Source organism: Lethenteron reissneri, chromosome 54 (assembly GCF_015708825.2).
Source record: "Lethenteron reissneri isolate LAM-NWPU_2019-01 chromosome 54, ASM1570882v1, whole genome shotgun sequence".
NCBI lineage: Eukaryota > Metazoa > Chordata > Hyperoartia > Petromyzontiformes > Petromyzontidae > Lethenteron > Lethenteron reissneri.
This window is the reverse complement of record NC_083832.1, coordinates 11,138,657-11,152,771: the sequence shown is the minus strand read 5'-3', so window position 1 is coordinate 11,152,771 and position 14,115 is coordinate 11,138,657. Positions and strand designations below refer to the sequence as shown.

Sequence of the window (14,115 nt, the reverse complement as noted above, 5' to 3'; positions counted from 1 at the left end):
TGCCCTACCTTGTTACAGACCAATTCAGAGCTTATTGGTCACCCCGTGCCCTTATAAATCTCAACGTGCATCCCACAAAGTCCCATCGCAAGGGCTGACAGCTCTCTGGTCAGTGCCGATGATCCGGCGAAAGGCGGAGAACGCAGACAGACACAGGAGCAACCTGCCACAGTCACCACGGCAGGGGACGGTGCGTGGCCGATTAGCAGCCTATAGCACCTGTCTGTGCACGCCGGCATCAGCCGCCCAAGCGTTCGAACCAGGCTCCAACATAAACAATCTTCTGGAGACCATTCGGTCAAACACATTCCTGCGGAGGGAGCTGGTAGGAACGTTGGGTTGCTCGGGCAATGGCCAGGGTCAACGGCGGCGTGGTGTATTCCGCACCCCACCCAGCCCCACCCCACCCTCCCCACCCAGCCCCACCCTCCCACCCAGCCCCACCCTCCCCACCCAGCCCCACCCTCCCCACCCAGCCCCACCCTCCCCACCCAGCCCCACCCTCCCCTCCCCACCCAGCCCCTCCCTCCCCACCCCTTCCCTGCACGACGGACGGACGGACACAATAATCCCCTGTGGGCTGGTGTAACCAGGAGGTTCCTACCAGTATAACCACAGTGTATGTCTTCTACACATATATATGTGTGTGTGTGAACACACATATATATGTGTGTTCACACACACACACATATATATATGTAATGCGTCGTAGGCGCGGTATTTAGAAGGCACGACTCGCTGTCAAAGTTAAAGGCTCAAATCCTGGATCCGATGTCGACTCATCGTCACCACCCATCACCTACATCATCATTGCTCGGCGCTAGATAAAATTGGTACAAGGTTGTGTGGAAACGAGTTGTCGGCGGAGTCGTGCACTCGCTGTGGCAGAGCGCAGAGACTTTACGTAACAACACGGCGAGGACGCAGAACGTGTCGGGCAACACGACACAGCCCCTAACAAGTCGCCGCATGTTACACGGCGGTGCAATGTTGACAGCAGACACAGCAACTCCGTTTAACTTCTCTCTCTCTCGCTGCTGAATGGGACGTCATTCATCAGCTGCGCTTTCAGTCGCAAGCCGCGTCCACCGTGAATTAACGCACGAACGCGGCACTTGCGTACCGTTGGCGTGTACAGAGTAATATCCTGTGGGTTGTTGTTGTTGTATAAATCGTAAATAAAGCTGGCGTACCTGTTGACGCTGCGCTGCTCACGCTTCCTGTTGATCTGCCACGGGACCGGGGTGACATCACCTTATATACGACCACGTGACCGCGTCATCACGACCCCCCACCCCCAACGCCTTCTCGCTCCTATTGGCTGGCAGGGAAATTAGACCAGAAGTTTAATGATTTAAAGCTTTCGTGATTGCAGTGATTGCAGGGATTCATATTCATGGTTCTTTCGGTAGAGTCACGTATTATTTCCCTTTTACGTGACTTTACCGAAATAACCAAGATTATAATACGTAAGTTTAACGGTTGAAATACTGGCACAGTCATGAGAATGTGGAATTTCCACGGCTTGCTTTAAAAAAAATAGCAGTTAGTTACGATAGTTTTCACGGTAAATAAAAGGTGAAGCACGTTTTCAATGCACGCACTTTTATTTCCACTCGAAAGTGGAAAATAACTTATTTTGAGCCCACGATTAAACAAATTTGATACGATCTTAATTTGATCCACTGAATGAAAGTGGACGGCTTCCTTTCGATGTTTCAATTCTTTATGCAAGCCACCCACTTTTATTCAGCACATACAATTCGATTATTTCTGGGGTCAAAATAAGATTCTACTTTTGAGTGCAAATAAAAGTGTGCATTTTTTTTTTTACTTTTGACGAATCTCAGAAGCTAAGCGAGGATTAAAAACGCTCACCAACATAACGAGCCATTATATTCAAATTGGGTAAAAAAAACCCTCGATATTTCAAGAAGCGCAATGCATGCGAATACAAGACGGTCCTTTCATTAATAACGTCACGAAGCAGTCCTGAGAGCCCCATGCGGCTCTGAAGCTGCAGGTTGCAGACCCCTGAACTCGGTTCGGCCCCACGGTGGAGAGATATGAAAACTGCCTTGCCTGGTATGCAGGAGGTCGTGGGTTCGATCCTGACCCCGACACCTGTATATTTGGAGATTGCATGTTCTCCCCGCAGTCGTGTGTATTTTTCTCCTGGTTCTTCCCTGAACGTTTAGAAACATGCGTTTAGCGTATTTTGCTGCTATAATTTTCCACATAAGCCACTTCGTTGAACTACCAATGGTGGCCAGGCCTCTTTTGAAAGATCTATACACCTCAGTGGGTCCTTACCTGGTAAAAAAAAAGTGTATTTAGTGGATATTACTGGTAGGAACCACCTGGTTCCACCAGCCCACAGGGGATTATTGTGTCCGTCCATCGTGCATCAAAAATGGAAGGGGTGGGGCTGGGTGGAGAGGGTGGGAAGGGGCTGGTCACCCCGTGGTGCCCTTATAAAACTCGTTTAACCTACTCACGCTGGCTTGTGCCCACCCTCACAGTCGGCCATATTTGCGGAATACACCACGCCACCGTTGACCCTGGCCATTGACAGAGCAACCCAACGTTCCTACCAGCTCCCTCCGCAGGAACGTGTTTTAGGAGTACCAGGTGTAGGTTTTGGCTTAGGTGGCAGAAGAGCAATTGTTTTTTTTACTCCACCTATGCAGGAACTGGTTTTCCTCCCGGATATGCGGTGGATTTTCTCCAGGTGCTTGTCATTTCCCACCTGCTACCAGCATGAAGTAGTCACAATAACCCCCACAACTTGCATTGTGTGGGGAGGCCCTCATCCACTAGTGGACTGACAAAACAGACTGTACATTGCAATGCCAGCACCAGATCACCATCTCCATACCTGGTTCAATAAATTGTGATGCTTTGTGAAAAGTCGACAGTAGTTGAGCTAAGTAGACTGATCACTACATAGACATGTAGAATTTCCACTACGGATTCAGGAATGCACAACTCCAAAAAATGTCTGTGGCGCGATGGTCGTCACTTGGCAATTCAGTTGCAGTGGTGACAATTCCACATTCAAGTGGCGTGGTCCATTTGACAACCAAATCATCAAACACACACCATTTAATTATTATCCCCATAAACAGTTACAACATTTTTTTGGCAATAGCAATGAAATGAAGCAAGTAAACAGATATACATTTGTATGTACTTTATTAACACATTTAACTTCCAGGGTTGGATAGCCTATATCGGTTTAAAACAAAAAGCAAAAACAATAACCCAGAAATGACCATTTGATCAAATGGACAACAGTGATTCTAACACAAATGACATCTGTTGCTTGGATGGGCCAAACTTGAGCAAATACTTGAACTTTATTTCTTCCCAGACTTCTTTATTCCACCACCAGCTGAAAAACAAAGTGCATATTTAATTAAAGACTGACATGGCATGAGCCTCACAACCAGTGATAATTTCAATTACAAAACCAGAAAACTTTCTTCAACCAAATGCTTTTTTATTTCGGTCAACGATGACATTGCTTGGACGAAAAATTGTCGACCACAATTACCCACCAATGCATGACAGACGAGATGAAATCTGCTAGACTGAGTGGACATACAGACAAAGATTTAGTCACTTTATTCAAGACAGTGGAGTTCTGAGGAAGAAGCCTCTGTGCTAAAACAAACATTGGGGCAGAGATTCTCTCTATTGGCAACCCTTGGGGCTAGGTGGAAATGTCACATTCCCATGAAGCAGGCCAGTCTTTTAAAAGGATGACTGGATTTTTCAAACAGTGGTGCTCATCTTGATCAACCATGGAGGGATAACACCGAGATGATTGTGATATAAACTGGCAAGTCACATTTAAAACAATTTCTTGACTTGACAAATCAAATGACGCAATGCCTGCATTTCCATTCGATTACATAACACTAACAATCAACAGTAATTTTCCCAGGAAAGACAATCTGAAGACTCATTTTCAGATGCCACTTACTTTGAGCGGTTTGCCCAATTGCTTATCGAGTGTTTTTAGTGGCCCAAGAAAATCCAGTGCTTATCGAGCGCTCAAAGAAAATCAACAAACACAAAGGGACAACGCTCACAATTTACTTCTGCACACCTGTTCATATCAACGAATAAATATTGAATACATATTAAATAAATAATTGGCACACTCCTGCATTTGATCTGCTCACGTCACTGCCGGCAAAAGGGCTTCCACCCCAACACATGCGACATGCCGATCGACATGCCGATCGACATGCCGATCGACATGCCGATCGACATGCCGATCGACATGCCGATCGACATGCCGATCGACATGCCGATCGACATGCCGATCGACATGCCGTCGTGAAGCCGATCGACATGCCGATCGACATGCCGATCGACATGCCGATCGACATGCCGATCGACATGCCGATCGACATGCCGATCGACATGCCGATCGACATGCCGATCGACATGCCGATCGACATGCCGATCGACATGCCGATCGACATGCCGATCGACATGCCGATCGACATGCCGATCGACATGCCGATCGACATGCCGATCGACATGCCGATCGACATGCCGATCGACATGCCGATCGACATGCCGATCGACATGCCGATCGACATGCCGATCGACATGCCGATCGACATGCCGATCGACATGCCGATCGACATGCCGATCGACATGCCGATCGACATGCCGTCGTGAAGCCGTCTGTTCTGCTGGGTGGGCAGTGGTAGGTGGGGATTTAAGAAACTTGCTATACCGTTTCAACCGGTGACCTCTGGATTGTAAGTCAATGTGTCTTAAATAACACAACACAGCATTATCCCTTATTATTACGAAAAGATTATACGTGTGGAGCAGCGATGTGGTCAGAGTACCCAACTCACGATGGCAAGGTCGAGTTTAAATTCCAGTCAAGGGTCCCCGGCAAAGACGACAAAATGAGAAGTACTGTGTGTGTGTGCGGTCGACCGTCATTGTGCTTTGAAGCGGCTGGGCCTCGTCACAGGAATACGGAATTTCCATCCCTGATCCAGGGGTATCAAAGGAGAGCACTGCTCCACATTATTTAAGAAAGTTCAAGCTTTGACTTAATAAAAACAAAACAAGTTTAATTTGTTATATGTAAGGAAAAAAAAGACGCTTTCATTTGTTGAATGAATTTAAATATTTGACCTGGATAATCCCTTAAGATGGAACACCTTGTTTGTTTGTGCGTCCAGTATGTTATGCATCCCATACATACCACTGTTAGAAAAAGTATGTATAGAAAGACTGTGTTTATGCAATATAAAATACATATATATGCATCAACAACTTGTACAAGATGGCCGAGGTAGCGTGCATGAATGTCACACTGCAATCAAACAGAAATAAATGGTGTACACCGCAGGTTCATATTGGATATTTTCCAGCATTAACCTTTACAGTGAAGGGAATAGAATCACAAAGTATCACACAAATGTGCGCCAATTTTTTCGTAGAATGGCAGTCTATTCACTACATATTTATCTTCAATTCATGCTTATAATTTTGTATTATAGATATCACATGCAATATTCAATTGCCTTTCCTTCACAGAGTTATAGCTTTTTCAACAATACGTTAAGTTGTTATCTGGGTCGTATGTGCTCGTGATCTGCACTCTGGTTGGTGTATTACTTACCTCTGGCGTGGGGAGGCAATTTTTGTAAAATGTAATGGGGACACGTTCACAGCCATTGCAATTTGCTCTCAAACATTTCAATTGCATTTGAAAAGGATGTAGAGAGCCGAGCGGCTCAAAGGGGGCGGGGGGGGGGGGGTGTGTCGGGGGGAACGAAACTGCTTTCTCTAGAAGCCCCGAGCAAAAAAACACTTAAAGAAAGTTGGGTTCCAATTCAGGTTCTAACTGCCCATGATTACACCATAGTTCAGTGTTTGCTGCTTTCGGTTTTGTCTCCAATTGACAATTGCGCTTGAATTATACCTTTAGCGCTGTTGCAGAGAGCCCGACTCGCACGCTTTAGGTTGTGCATTCAAAATCTACAAGATTTGTCCTGTGGGGAAGACCCGTCTCTGTGATAGAAATGAGGAATTTCGACCAGTGGTTCAGGGCTGCAAATGTAGAGGAGCAGTCCCTTTGCTCAGTTGGGCAAAGGAGACCTCTGACCATCAAAGGACCACTCCTCCAAGGAGCCTTACTCTACTCTGATCATATTCCTCAACGTAATGTATGCTCCTGTTCATTCCCTCAACGTCTCTTTATCGCTTATTTATTTCTGCCAGATGGAGCAACTGCTGCACAGTAATCCCCTTGATAGTTCATCTCTGGGTGCCACCCCAATGCCCATCTCCGCAACCTCCCTTCCTCCATTGTGTCCATGCTTTCCACCCTTCACAGCCTCCTCTCCCTGGTTAGATATACAATGCTGTCTTGCCACATCATCCAAGCTTCAAAGTCAATTGCCCCAGTGCCAGGAAATAATTAGAATTATCCACTTGCACCTAAACTCAAATGTCAGACGTATCTTTTTGAGTTGCTTTGTTAAAATCCGTCTCTCTGACCCATACACCTAAGAGACATTACTACCGCCTCAAACATCCATATCTTAAAACTGACCTCGATGGAACATTTTCCTTATCGAGGGTTGAATAGGACTTTCATATATCGTTTGTTAGTGTCACACACACCTCGGTGTTATCCAATAATAATGTGAATTTTTATTAGGGCTCAAATTTTCTGGTTGACTTGAGTGTGTTAATATTTGAAACAGTGTTGCCAAGTTGAAAATATTCCCCTCCGATACCAGATGAGTGTGGTTATAGTGCAGCTAAGGTGCTTGCAGCGATGGAAAAATATCGTTTGTGGGCCATTTCAAAGTGGTAGGCGCCATGTGGCAGTGGACCGGACGAAACTAAGTCATGGATCATAGGTTCCCCCACTCCTGGTATCACCATCATGCGTGTTCAATCCACTGCTGGGTTTTAGGGCTCCAAGTCGCCGCTATCTCTCACGATTCCACGGTGTAATAATCCACGCAGCACCTGCCAATGAGCCGATTTCACCGTTCCATTTCGTTGATGATGTCCTTAGGTTCCATTCCTTTATCTCCACACTAATGACACTTGACCATCCGCCTTCATTCCTACGAGTGACATGTCCTTCCCTAGCTCACTGGACATCTGTGAAACTACAAGACATCTGTGAAAGAGCTTTATAATAGCGCATCGGATTCATCCATTATACATATTTTGACTAGGATTCACTTACTGTTCTTAAACGCCTCAACAATGAGGTCATTATTCCCGCATATGTTCTCGAATCCACGTGTCTCTTCATGTATCTCAATTCAATGGATGCTTCTTTGATGTAGATCAAACAAACTTGCACCAATCAGGGTTTTACTTGAAAGATGCTAAGGGATATGTCTCTCCTACGTACAGATCATTAATAATTGCCGACAATGGACCTCTACAACTTGAGTACGTACTCAGTGGTCCCTTTTGCCCAGCCTTGGCCTTTAGCTCCTCCAGTTTCTTCTGCTCCTCCTTCTTCTTCTGCTTGAATTCAGCATCATTCTGCAAAGGGGTTATAAATTGAACACACAGTGCACATTACACAATTACCTCTCACCAGAAGCCATTATCCATCCACCGCTGGATGATCCACTCCCCCACAAACTACGCCATCCCTCATTGTCGAGCGATGCCACAATCCATCTCGCGACTTCGCACGAGCATATTTCATCGCGACATCTCCATGGTGGTCATCCTCTTGCGAGTGTTCTTTCCCTTGACTGCCATTCTGTAACCGGTCTCGTCATCGACCACCGTCCAGTGAAGTGTCCTGCCCAAGCCCAATTTACTTTCCTCAAGTCAATAAATTGTGTTAGGTTAGCATATGTTCCACGATCAATGTATTCCTCCATCTATCAGTGCAATTCTTAACATTAATCTCCCCTTGCTTCTTGCATTCGTCTTAAGCCTGTGCTCCACTAACAGTATCCGTGTTTTTGATCTGTACGTTTAAACAGTTAATAATATACACGGATTGAAAACTTTATATTCCAGAATATTATTCCTAAATCTAGTTTTTGGAAAACATCTTAGGTCGCTGTGAATCGTTCTGATCAGAGCATTTCTTTGCCCAACGTTTATATGCAGATCTCAGTCGCAAAACATTACAAATACCCATGGCAACAAACGTCAGACGAAAAGGAGGACATTCTAGACATCATACACTGCCCTTCACAGTATTAAAGCAGGGAAAACGCAAGGCCTCTATGGGATAACTGCGGACATCATCAACGACGTAGGACCGGATTTAATAAACGTTTACAGATAAATGAGAACGTTCAACAGTGGACTGACGCCTCATTCTTCAACGTAACAAAACCGATTTAAGACTTGCAGACCTCGTAGCTTGTCATCACCTAAACAAATTGCTCAAAAGGAATTATTGGACAACATAACAACAAACCACACACGTTGTTCACCACGAGCTACAAATGTAAAACAACAAAATGGCAAAAAATAATCTACAGTATCAGTACGTAAAGCTTGCTTTTTGGACAAAGACAAGGGTTTTTTATTAAGGGAAACGGATTAATGATTCAAGTTATCGCAAACATTGTTCATGTTAACAGCTACTTGGCTCTATTACCAAGAAACTGGCAGTGCCTAAACCCGCAGGCCTCAGCTTGCTGTGGATATTCCATATTCGTATGCCGAGGGAAAAGTCCATCCAAAGGAAACCCACTGCTGATAGTCTACGAAACCAATATCCACAGTTGTACTCAGTTACTGAAGAAAATCTTTCATTAAAAAAATGTTAAGCCTCTTTATTTGCTACGTACGATGCATCATTCAAGGGGCCTTGCTGCAGAGAAAACATTTCCTAATACGGATAAGAGTCGAAGGCAACAGCCGCCGCACCCCATTGGCCGGATCCCCACGTCACGTGGCCGCAATGCGCCAATCACAAGAGTGGACGGTGCACGTTTCGCCAATGCACCGTACGAAATGTAATCTGTCCCGTGGTACTAGACTGCCATAATCGCGAGTTATCTTCATAATCTTCGACGTCTGAGTACTCGCCTCATCCTCCTCTTTCGCTTGCTTCTTGGGCGCCTTCAGAGGCTTCTTTTTGCCGCCTGTGGGGAACAAAGCGTTAAAAACATTAACCTTCAATGGCCGATTCTATCATCCTTAAAACACCACGTTTCTCCCCCCCCCCTCTCTCTCCCCATCTGTTAAACGAATTAAAACAATTAAAATACATTTCACCAACAAACGGCAGGACGCACCCACGGCAAGCGAGTGTTGTAAAACGAATGAAACGCGGTAAACTAAAAGGCATTTAACGCTCATACCTTCTCTTCCAGACATGTCAGAGCAGGGCAGTGCGCGCGAAGAAAAGAAGATTATGGCAGAGGCGTGCGAATTAATGACTCCTTATATGGGCAACGTGGGCGGGAACCTTGCGGGACGGTCGCATAAATTATGTTAATTTTTCAAAGAGGCGCGGCCTCCCCGCATAAATTATTCCTTATATGGGCAACGTGGGCGGGAACCTTGCGGGACGGTCGCATAAATTATGTTAATTTTTCAAAGAGGCGCGGCCTCCCCGCATAAATTATTCCTTATATGGGCAACGTGGGCGGGAATCTTGCGGGACGGTCGCATAAATTATGTTAATTTTTCAAAGAGGACGCGGCCTCCCGCATAAATTATTTCTTATATGGGCAACGTGGGCGGGAATCTTGCGGGACGGTCGCATAAATTATGTTAATTTTTCAAAGAGGCGCGGCCTCCCCGCATAAATTATTTCTTATATGGGCAACGTGGGCGGGAATCTTGCGGGACGGTCGCATAAATTATGTAATTTTTCAAAGAGGCGCGGCTTCAACGGTTTGCGGCTCGAGATCATCCCGCATAAATTATTCCTTATATGGGCAACGTGGGAGGGGAGCGTGCGACACTGGGGCATAAATATGTTAAATTGAAAAGGTGCGCGTGTTCCCACCAATGTGGTTCGAGACCATCGTCGCGTAAATTATGTTAATTTATAAGAGGCGCGTTGTAACAGATACAATTAGTTTAACACGTAGCAGGCTTTCGCCACCAATATTATTCATAATAAACGTTTTTGGGTTAGATCGCGTTATTTATAAATGTGTCGTAACCCTCCACCACCCGACACGGCCAATCAGATCAAATTAATCCGCGTCCGAACGCATTATAAATTATGTTAATGCAGAGGAAAGCCAATTAGCGTCAAGGGGCAGTTGAATGTGGGCTTTTTTGAGCCACAAATTAAGTCTTTAGATCCACAAATCGTCGATTTCGCTCCAGAAATCACGTGACAGTAATCACCATGCTTGATCCGTGCTCGATGAAGCTCGATTTCCGTTTAATCGAGCATTGAATTATTAAAACACGCGGATTCCCGTTCCAGAATTCCTTATATGGTCAAAGCCACGCCCCATGACTTTACCGAAAGACCCAACGAATATTAATTCCTGCAGTCAGGAAAGCTTTAAGATCATTTCATCTTGTTACAGCGCCATATGGCTCGAAGCATCCGCACATGAATTATTCCTAATATGGGCAACGTGGGTGCTTCATGCACGGTTGCATAAATTATGTAATTGTTCTATAAGCTACATCGCTTACGGATTGAGATGATCCGCGCATAAATTATTCCTTATATGGGCAACGTGAGTGCTTCATACACGGTTGCATAAATTATGTCAATTTTCTATAGGCTTCATAGTTTATGGATTGAGATCATCCGCGCATTAACTATTCTTTATATGGGGAACGCCGGAAACGTCGTTTTCATACCTGAGGCAGGCTGGGCTTGGTCACGTTGGGAGACTTCATCAGAATATTTATTTATACCGGAGAAATTCAGTAAGGGAAAGGTCAGAATGTTACAACAGCAAACAGTATAAAAACGCGATAGTGCAAAGTATAGGAAATGTCAAACAAATCACTTAAAAATATACAAATAAAACGAAACCATGCTACATCTTACTGGATGAAGCCCAATAAGCTATTAGATTTGTTTTTGTTAGATTGCCGGACCCAGGATATTGAATATTTTTAATGCAAATTTTCTAATTAAGTCCAAAGTAAAAATAGATTTCGATGAACGTTTTTTTTTTAATCAGATAAGGCCCACTGAGCTATTGAGCTCTTTTTCACAAGCGGCCTGGCCACAAATGATAGCTCAATGAAGTGGAAAAGTCACGGAGGTATAAATGACATAAATTAAATCACGACATAAAGCTTTCGTGACTGCAGGGATTCATCTTCTTGTTTCTTTCGGTAAAGTCACGTAGAAGGGAAGTAATAAAATAATAAAAATAAAACATAATAAAACAATTCTCACGACGTTTCGGCTACAACGCAAGCAGCCGTCTTCAGGTGAAGAATGAGACACTACCAAACTAGGAGCTTATATATAAGCTGCATTGGGGGTTGAAGAGCGCCTTAACAAAAAGAATGTGCATGTGAAGAGGAATTTAGCATATTCATGGAAAATGCGTAGGCGTTGGGCGGGGGGGTGTCAAAGTCATATTATGCCCATGCATTATGCAGGATCAGCAGCAACCAAGGGGGGTGCAGGGATTAGCAGTAACAAAGGAAAGGAATGTTAATGATATGTAGCTGCAGTTACTCAACAACCACGTAGAAAACTAAAGTATAAACTACATAAAAAACTAAAGTATAAACTGCATCGCACCATCAGTATACTTACTATACTCTATAATAAGCTGAGTTACTAACAGCAAGTAATACATTACAATTCTACCTCGTAAAAATTCTATAATATGCTTCCATCTAAACCTTATTCTCTTATATCACACGAGCATATACCGTACTATATACTGCCATAGATAAACCCAACATTAAATTATATACTGTATTGCTGTAAACCAACCTATATCTTATACATTTAATATAACACTATGTATTATTCTACACACCCTAATGTGTATCGAAATGGTTTATTACGTCCTTCCAATGATTGCTGAGCCAGAATCCATCTTCTCGGTTAAAATTGTCTCTGTGTTTGTATATGTGGATCGCCTCATGAACGAATCTCTCATGATAGCCAGATGGCTTGCAGAGAACCTCTGTCTTGGAGAAGTCGATATCATGTGAGCCCACTGAGTTGTAACAGTGATCTGCCACGGCTGAGGTGTTTGTCCTACCGTGTTTCAGGTCAGCTTTATGTTCACGGATGCGGTCCGAGACATGTCGTTTGGTTTCCCCAATGTAACTGCTACCACAGAGGCAACTAAGAGGCAACTAAGTTGCCTCTGTGGTAGCAGTTACATTGGGGAAACCAAACGACATGTCTCGGACCGCATCCGTGAACATAAAGCTGACCTGAAACACGGTAGGACAAACACCTCAGCCGTGGCAGATCACTGTTACAACTCAGTGGGCTCACATGATATCGACTTCTCCAATACAGAGGTTCTCTGCAAGCCATCTGGCTATCATGAGAGATTCGTTCATGAGGCGATCCACATATACAAACACAGAGACAATTTTAACCGAGAAGATGGATTCTGGCTCAGCAATCATTGGAAGGACGTAATAAACCATTTCGATACACATTAGGGTGTGTAGAATAATACATAGTGTTATATTAAATGTATAAGATATAGGTTGGTTTACAGCAATACAGTATATAATTTAATGTTGGGTTTATCTATGGCAGTATATAGTACGGTATATGCTCGTGTGATATAAGAGAATAAGGTTTAGATGGAAGCATATTATAGAATTTTTACGAGGTAGAATTGTAATGTATTACTTGCTGTTAGTAACTCAGCTTATTATAGAGTATAGTAAGTATACTGATGGTGCGATGCAGTTTATACTTTAGTTTTTTATGTAGTTTATACTTTAGTTTTCTACGTGGTTGTTGAGTAACTGCAGCTACATATCATTAACATTCCTTTCCTTTGTTACTGCTAATCCCTGCACCCCCCTTGGTTGCTGCTGATCCTGCATAATGCATGGGCATAATATGACTTTGACACCCCCCCGCCCAACGCCTACGCATTTCCCATGAATATGCTAAATTCCTCTTCACATGCACATTCTTTTTGTTAAGGCGCTCTTCAACCCCCAATGCAGCTTATATATAAGCTCCTAGTTTGGTAGTGTCTCATTCTTCACCTGAAGACGGCTGCTTGCGTTGTAGCCGAAACGTCGTGAGAATTGTTTTATTATGTTTTATTTTTATTATTTTATTACTTCCCTTCTACGTGACTTTACCGAAAGAAACAAGAAGATAAATCACGACATTTCGGGCGCAACACAAGCGTCCGTCATCAGGTGGGACAACCACAGCAAGAAACAATTGCTGACTTTACCGAAAGAACCAAAGAGTATGGATCCCTGCAGTCACGAAAACTTCAAATTTAAAGTGGCTTATAGTGTGGAAATTTATAGCAGCCAAATACTCTAAACGAGTGTTTCTAAACGTGGAGGGAAAATCAGAGGACCCGGAGAAAAATCCACACGACCGCGGGGGAGAGAGAACAATAAAAACTCCTAATTTGCAGCAGGCGTTAGGGTCGGAAGTGTCATGTCCTGCCCAAGCTCACTGGACATCTGTGAAACTACTAGACATCTTTGAAAAAGAGCTTTATATTTGATTTAAAGCTTTCGTGACTGCAGGGATTCATATTCTTGGTTCTTTCGGTAAAGTCACGTAGATGGGAAATTCGTTCATGAGGCTACCCACATATACAAACACAGAGACAATTTCAACCGAGAAGATGGATTCTGGCTTAGCAATCATTGGAAGGATTTGATCAACCATTTCGGGTCTTAATTGATTGTGTTCACGCTTACGGTGACTTTCAGACCGCATTCCATTCTCTTCCTCTCCCCCCTCCTCTTTTCCGAACATAGATGGACTCGTCCATCTGACCAACTGCCAAATCGCCAATTTTTTCAAATTTTCTTGCTGTGGATTTCACACCTGATGATGATTGCTTGTGTTGTAGTCGAAACGTCATGATAATTTTATTGTTATATTTTTATTTTATTATTTCCCTTCTACGTGACTTTACCGAAAGAACCAAGAATAAGAACTTTATAGTTAAT

At 43.8% G+C, this 14,115-nt stretch overlaps 2 protein-coding genes across 4 annotated transcripts in view; both read right to left on the bottom strand.

The window, feature by feature from the left end:
* Positions 1–1,240, bottom strand: part of SLC2A13 (solute carrier family 2 member 13) — a 43,026-nt gene extending 41,786 nt beyond the window's left edge. For 2 of the 3 annotated variants that reach the window (XM_061574085.1, XM_061574087.1), the window contains exon 1: positions 1,194–1,240. The gene's annotated coding sequence lies outside the window, so the exon portion shown is untranslated. The remainder of the gene's footprint in view (positions 1–1,193) is intronic. The other variant, XM_061574086.1, reaches the window with a different exon arrangement.
* A 1,938-nt stretch (positions 1,241–3,178) lies between these two features.
* Positions 3,179–9,480, bottom strand: LOC133356552 (translation machinery-associated protein 7-like). The gene is made up of 4 exons (XM_061574124.1): positions 9,351–9,480; positions 9,076–9,131; positions 7,470–7,557; positions 3,179–3,394 (listed from the first exon to the last, which is right to left on the bottom strand). Exons 1-4 carry the CDS (start codon positions 9,364–9,366, stop codon positions 3,360–3,362), a joined length of 195 nt encoding a protein of 64 aa, XP_061430108.1. The 5' UTR covers positions 9,367–9,480; the 3' UTR covers positions 3,179–3,359.
* Between the last annotated feature and the right edge of the window lie 4,635 nt (positions 9,481–14,115).

Coding starts and splice junctions, on each gene's coding strand:
- LOC133356552 (XM_061574124.1), bottom strand. Junction 7,558..9,075: donor AAGCGAAAGAGGAGGATGAG/GCGAGTACTCAG, acceptor ACCCCTTTGCAG/AATGATGCTGAATTCAAGCA. Junction 3,395..7,469: donor TGGGCAAAAGGGACCACTGA/GTACGTACTCAA, acceptor TTTGTTTTTCAG/CTGGTGGTGGAATAAAGAAG.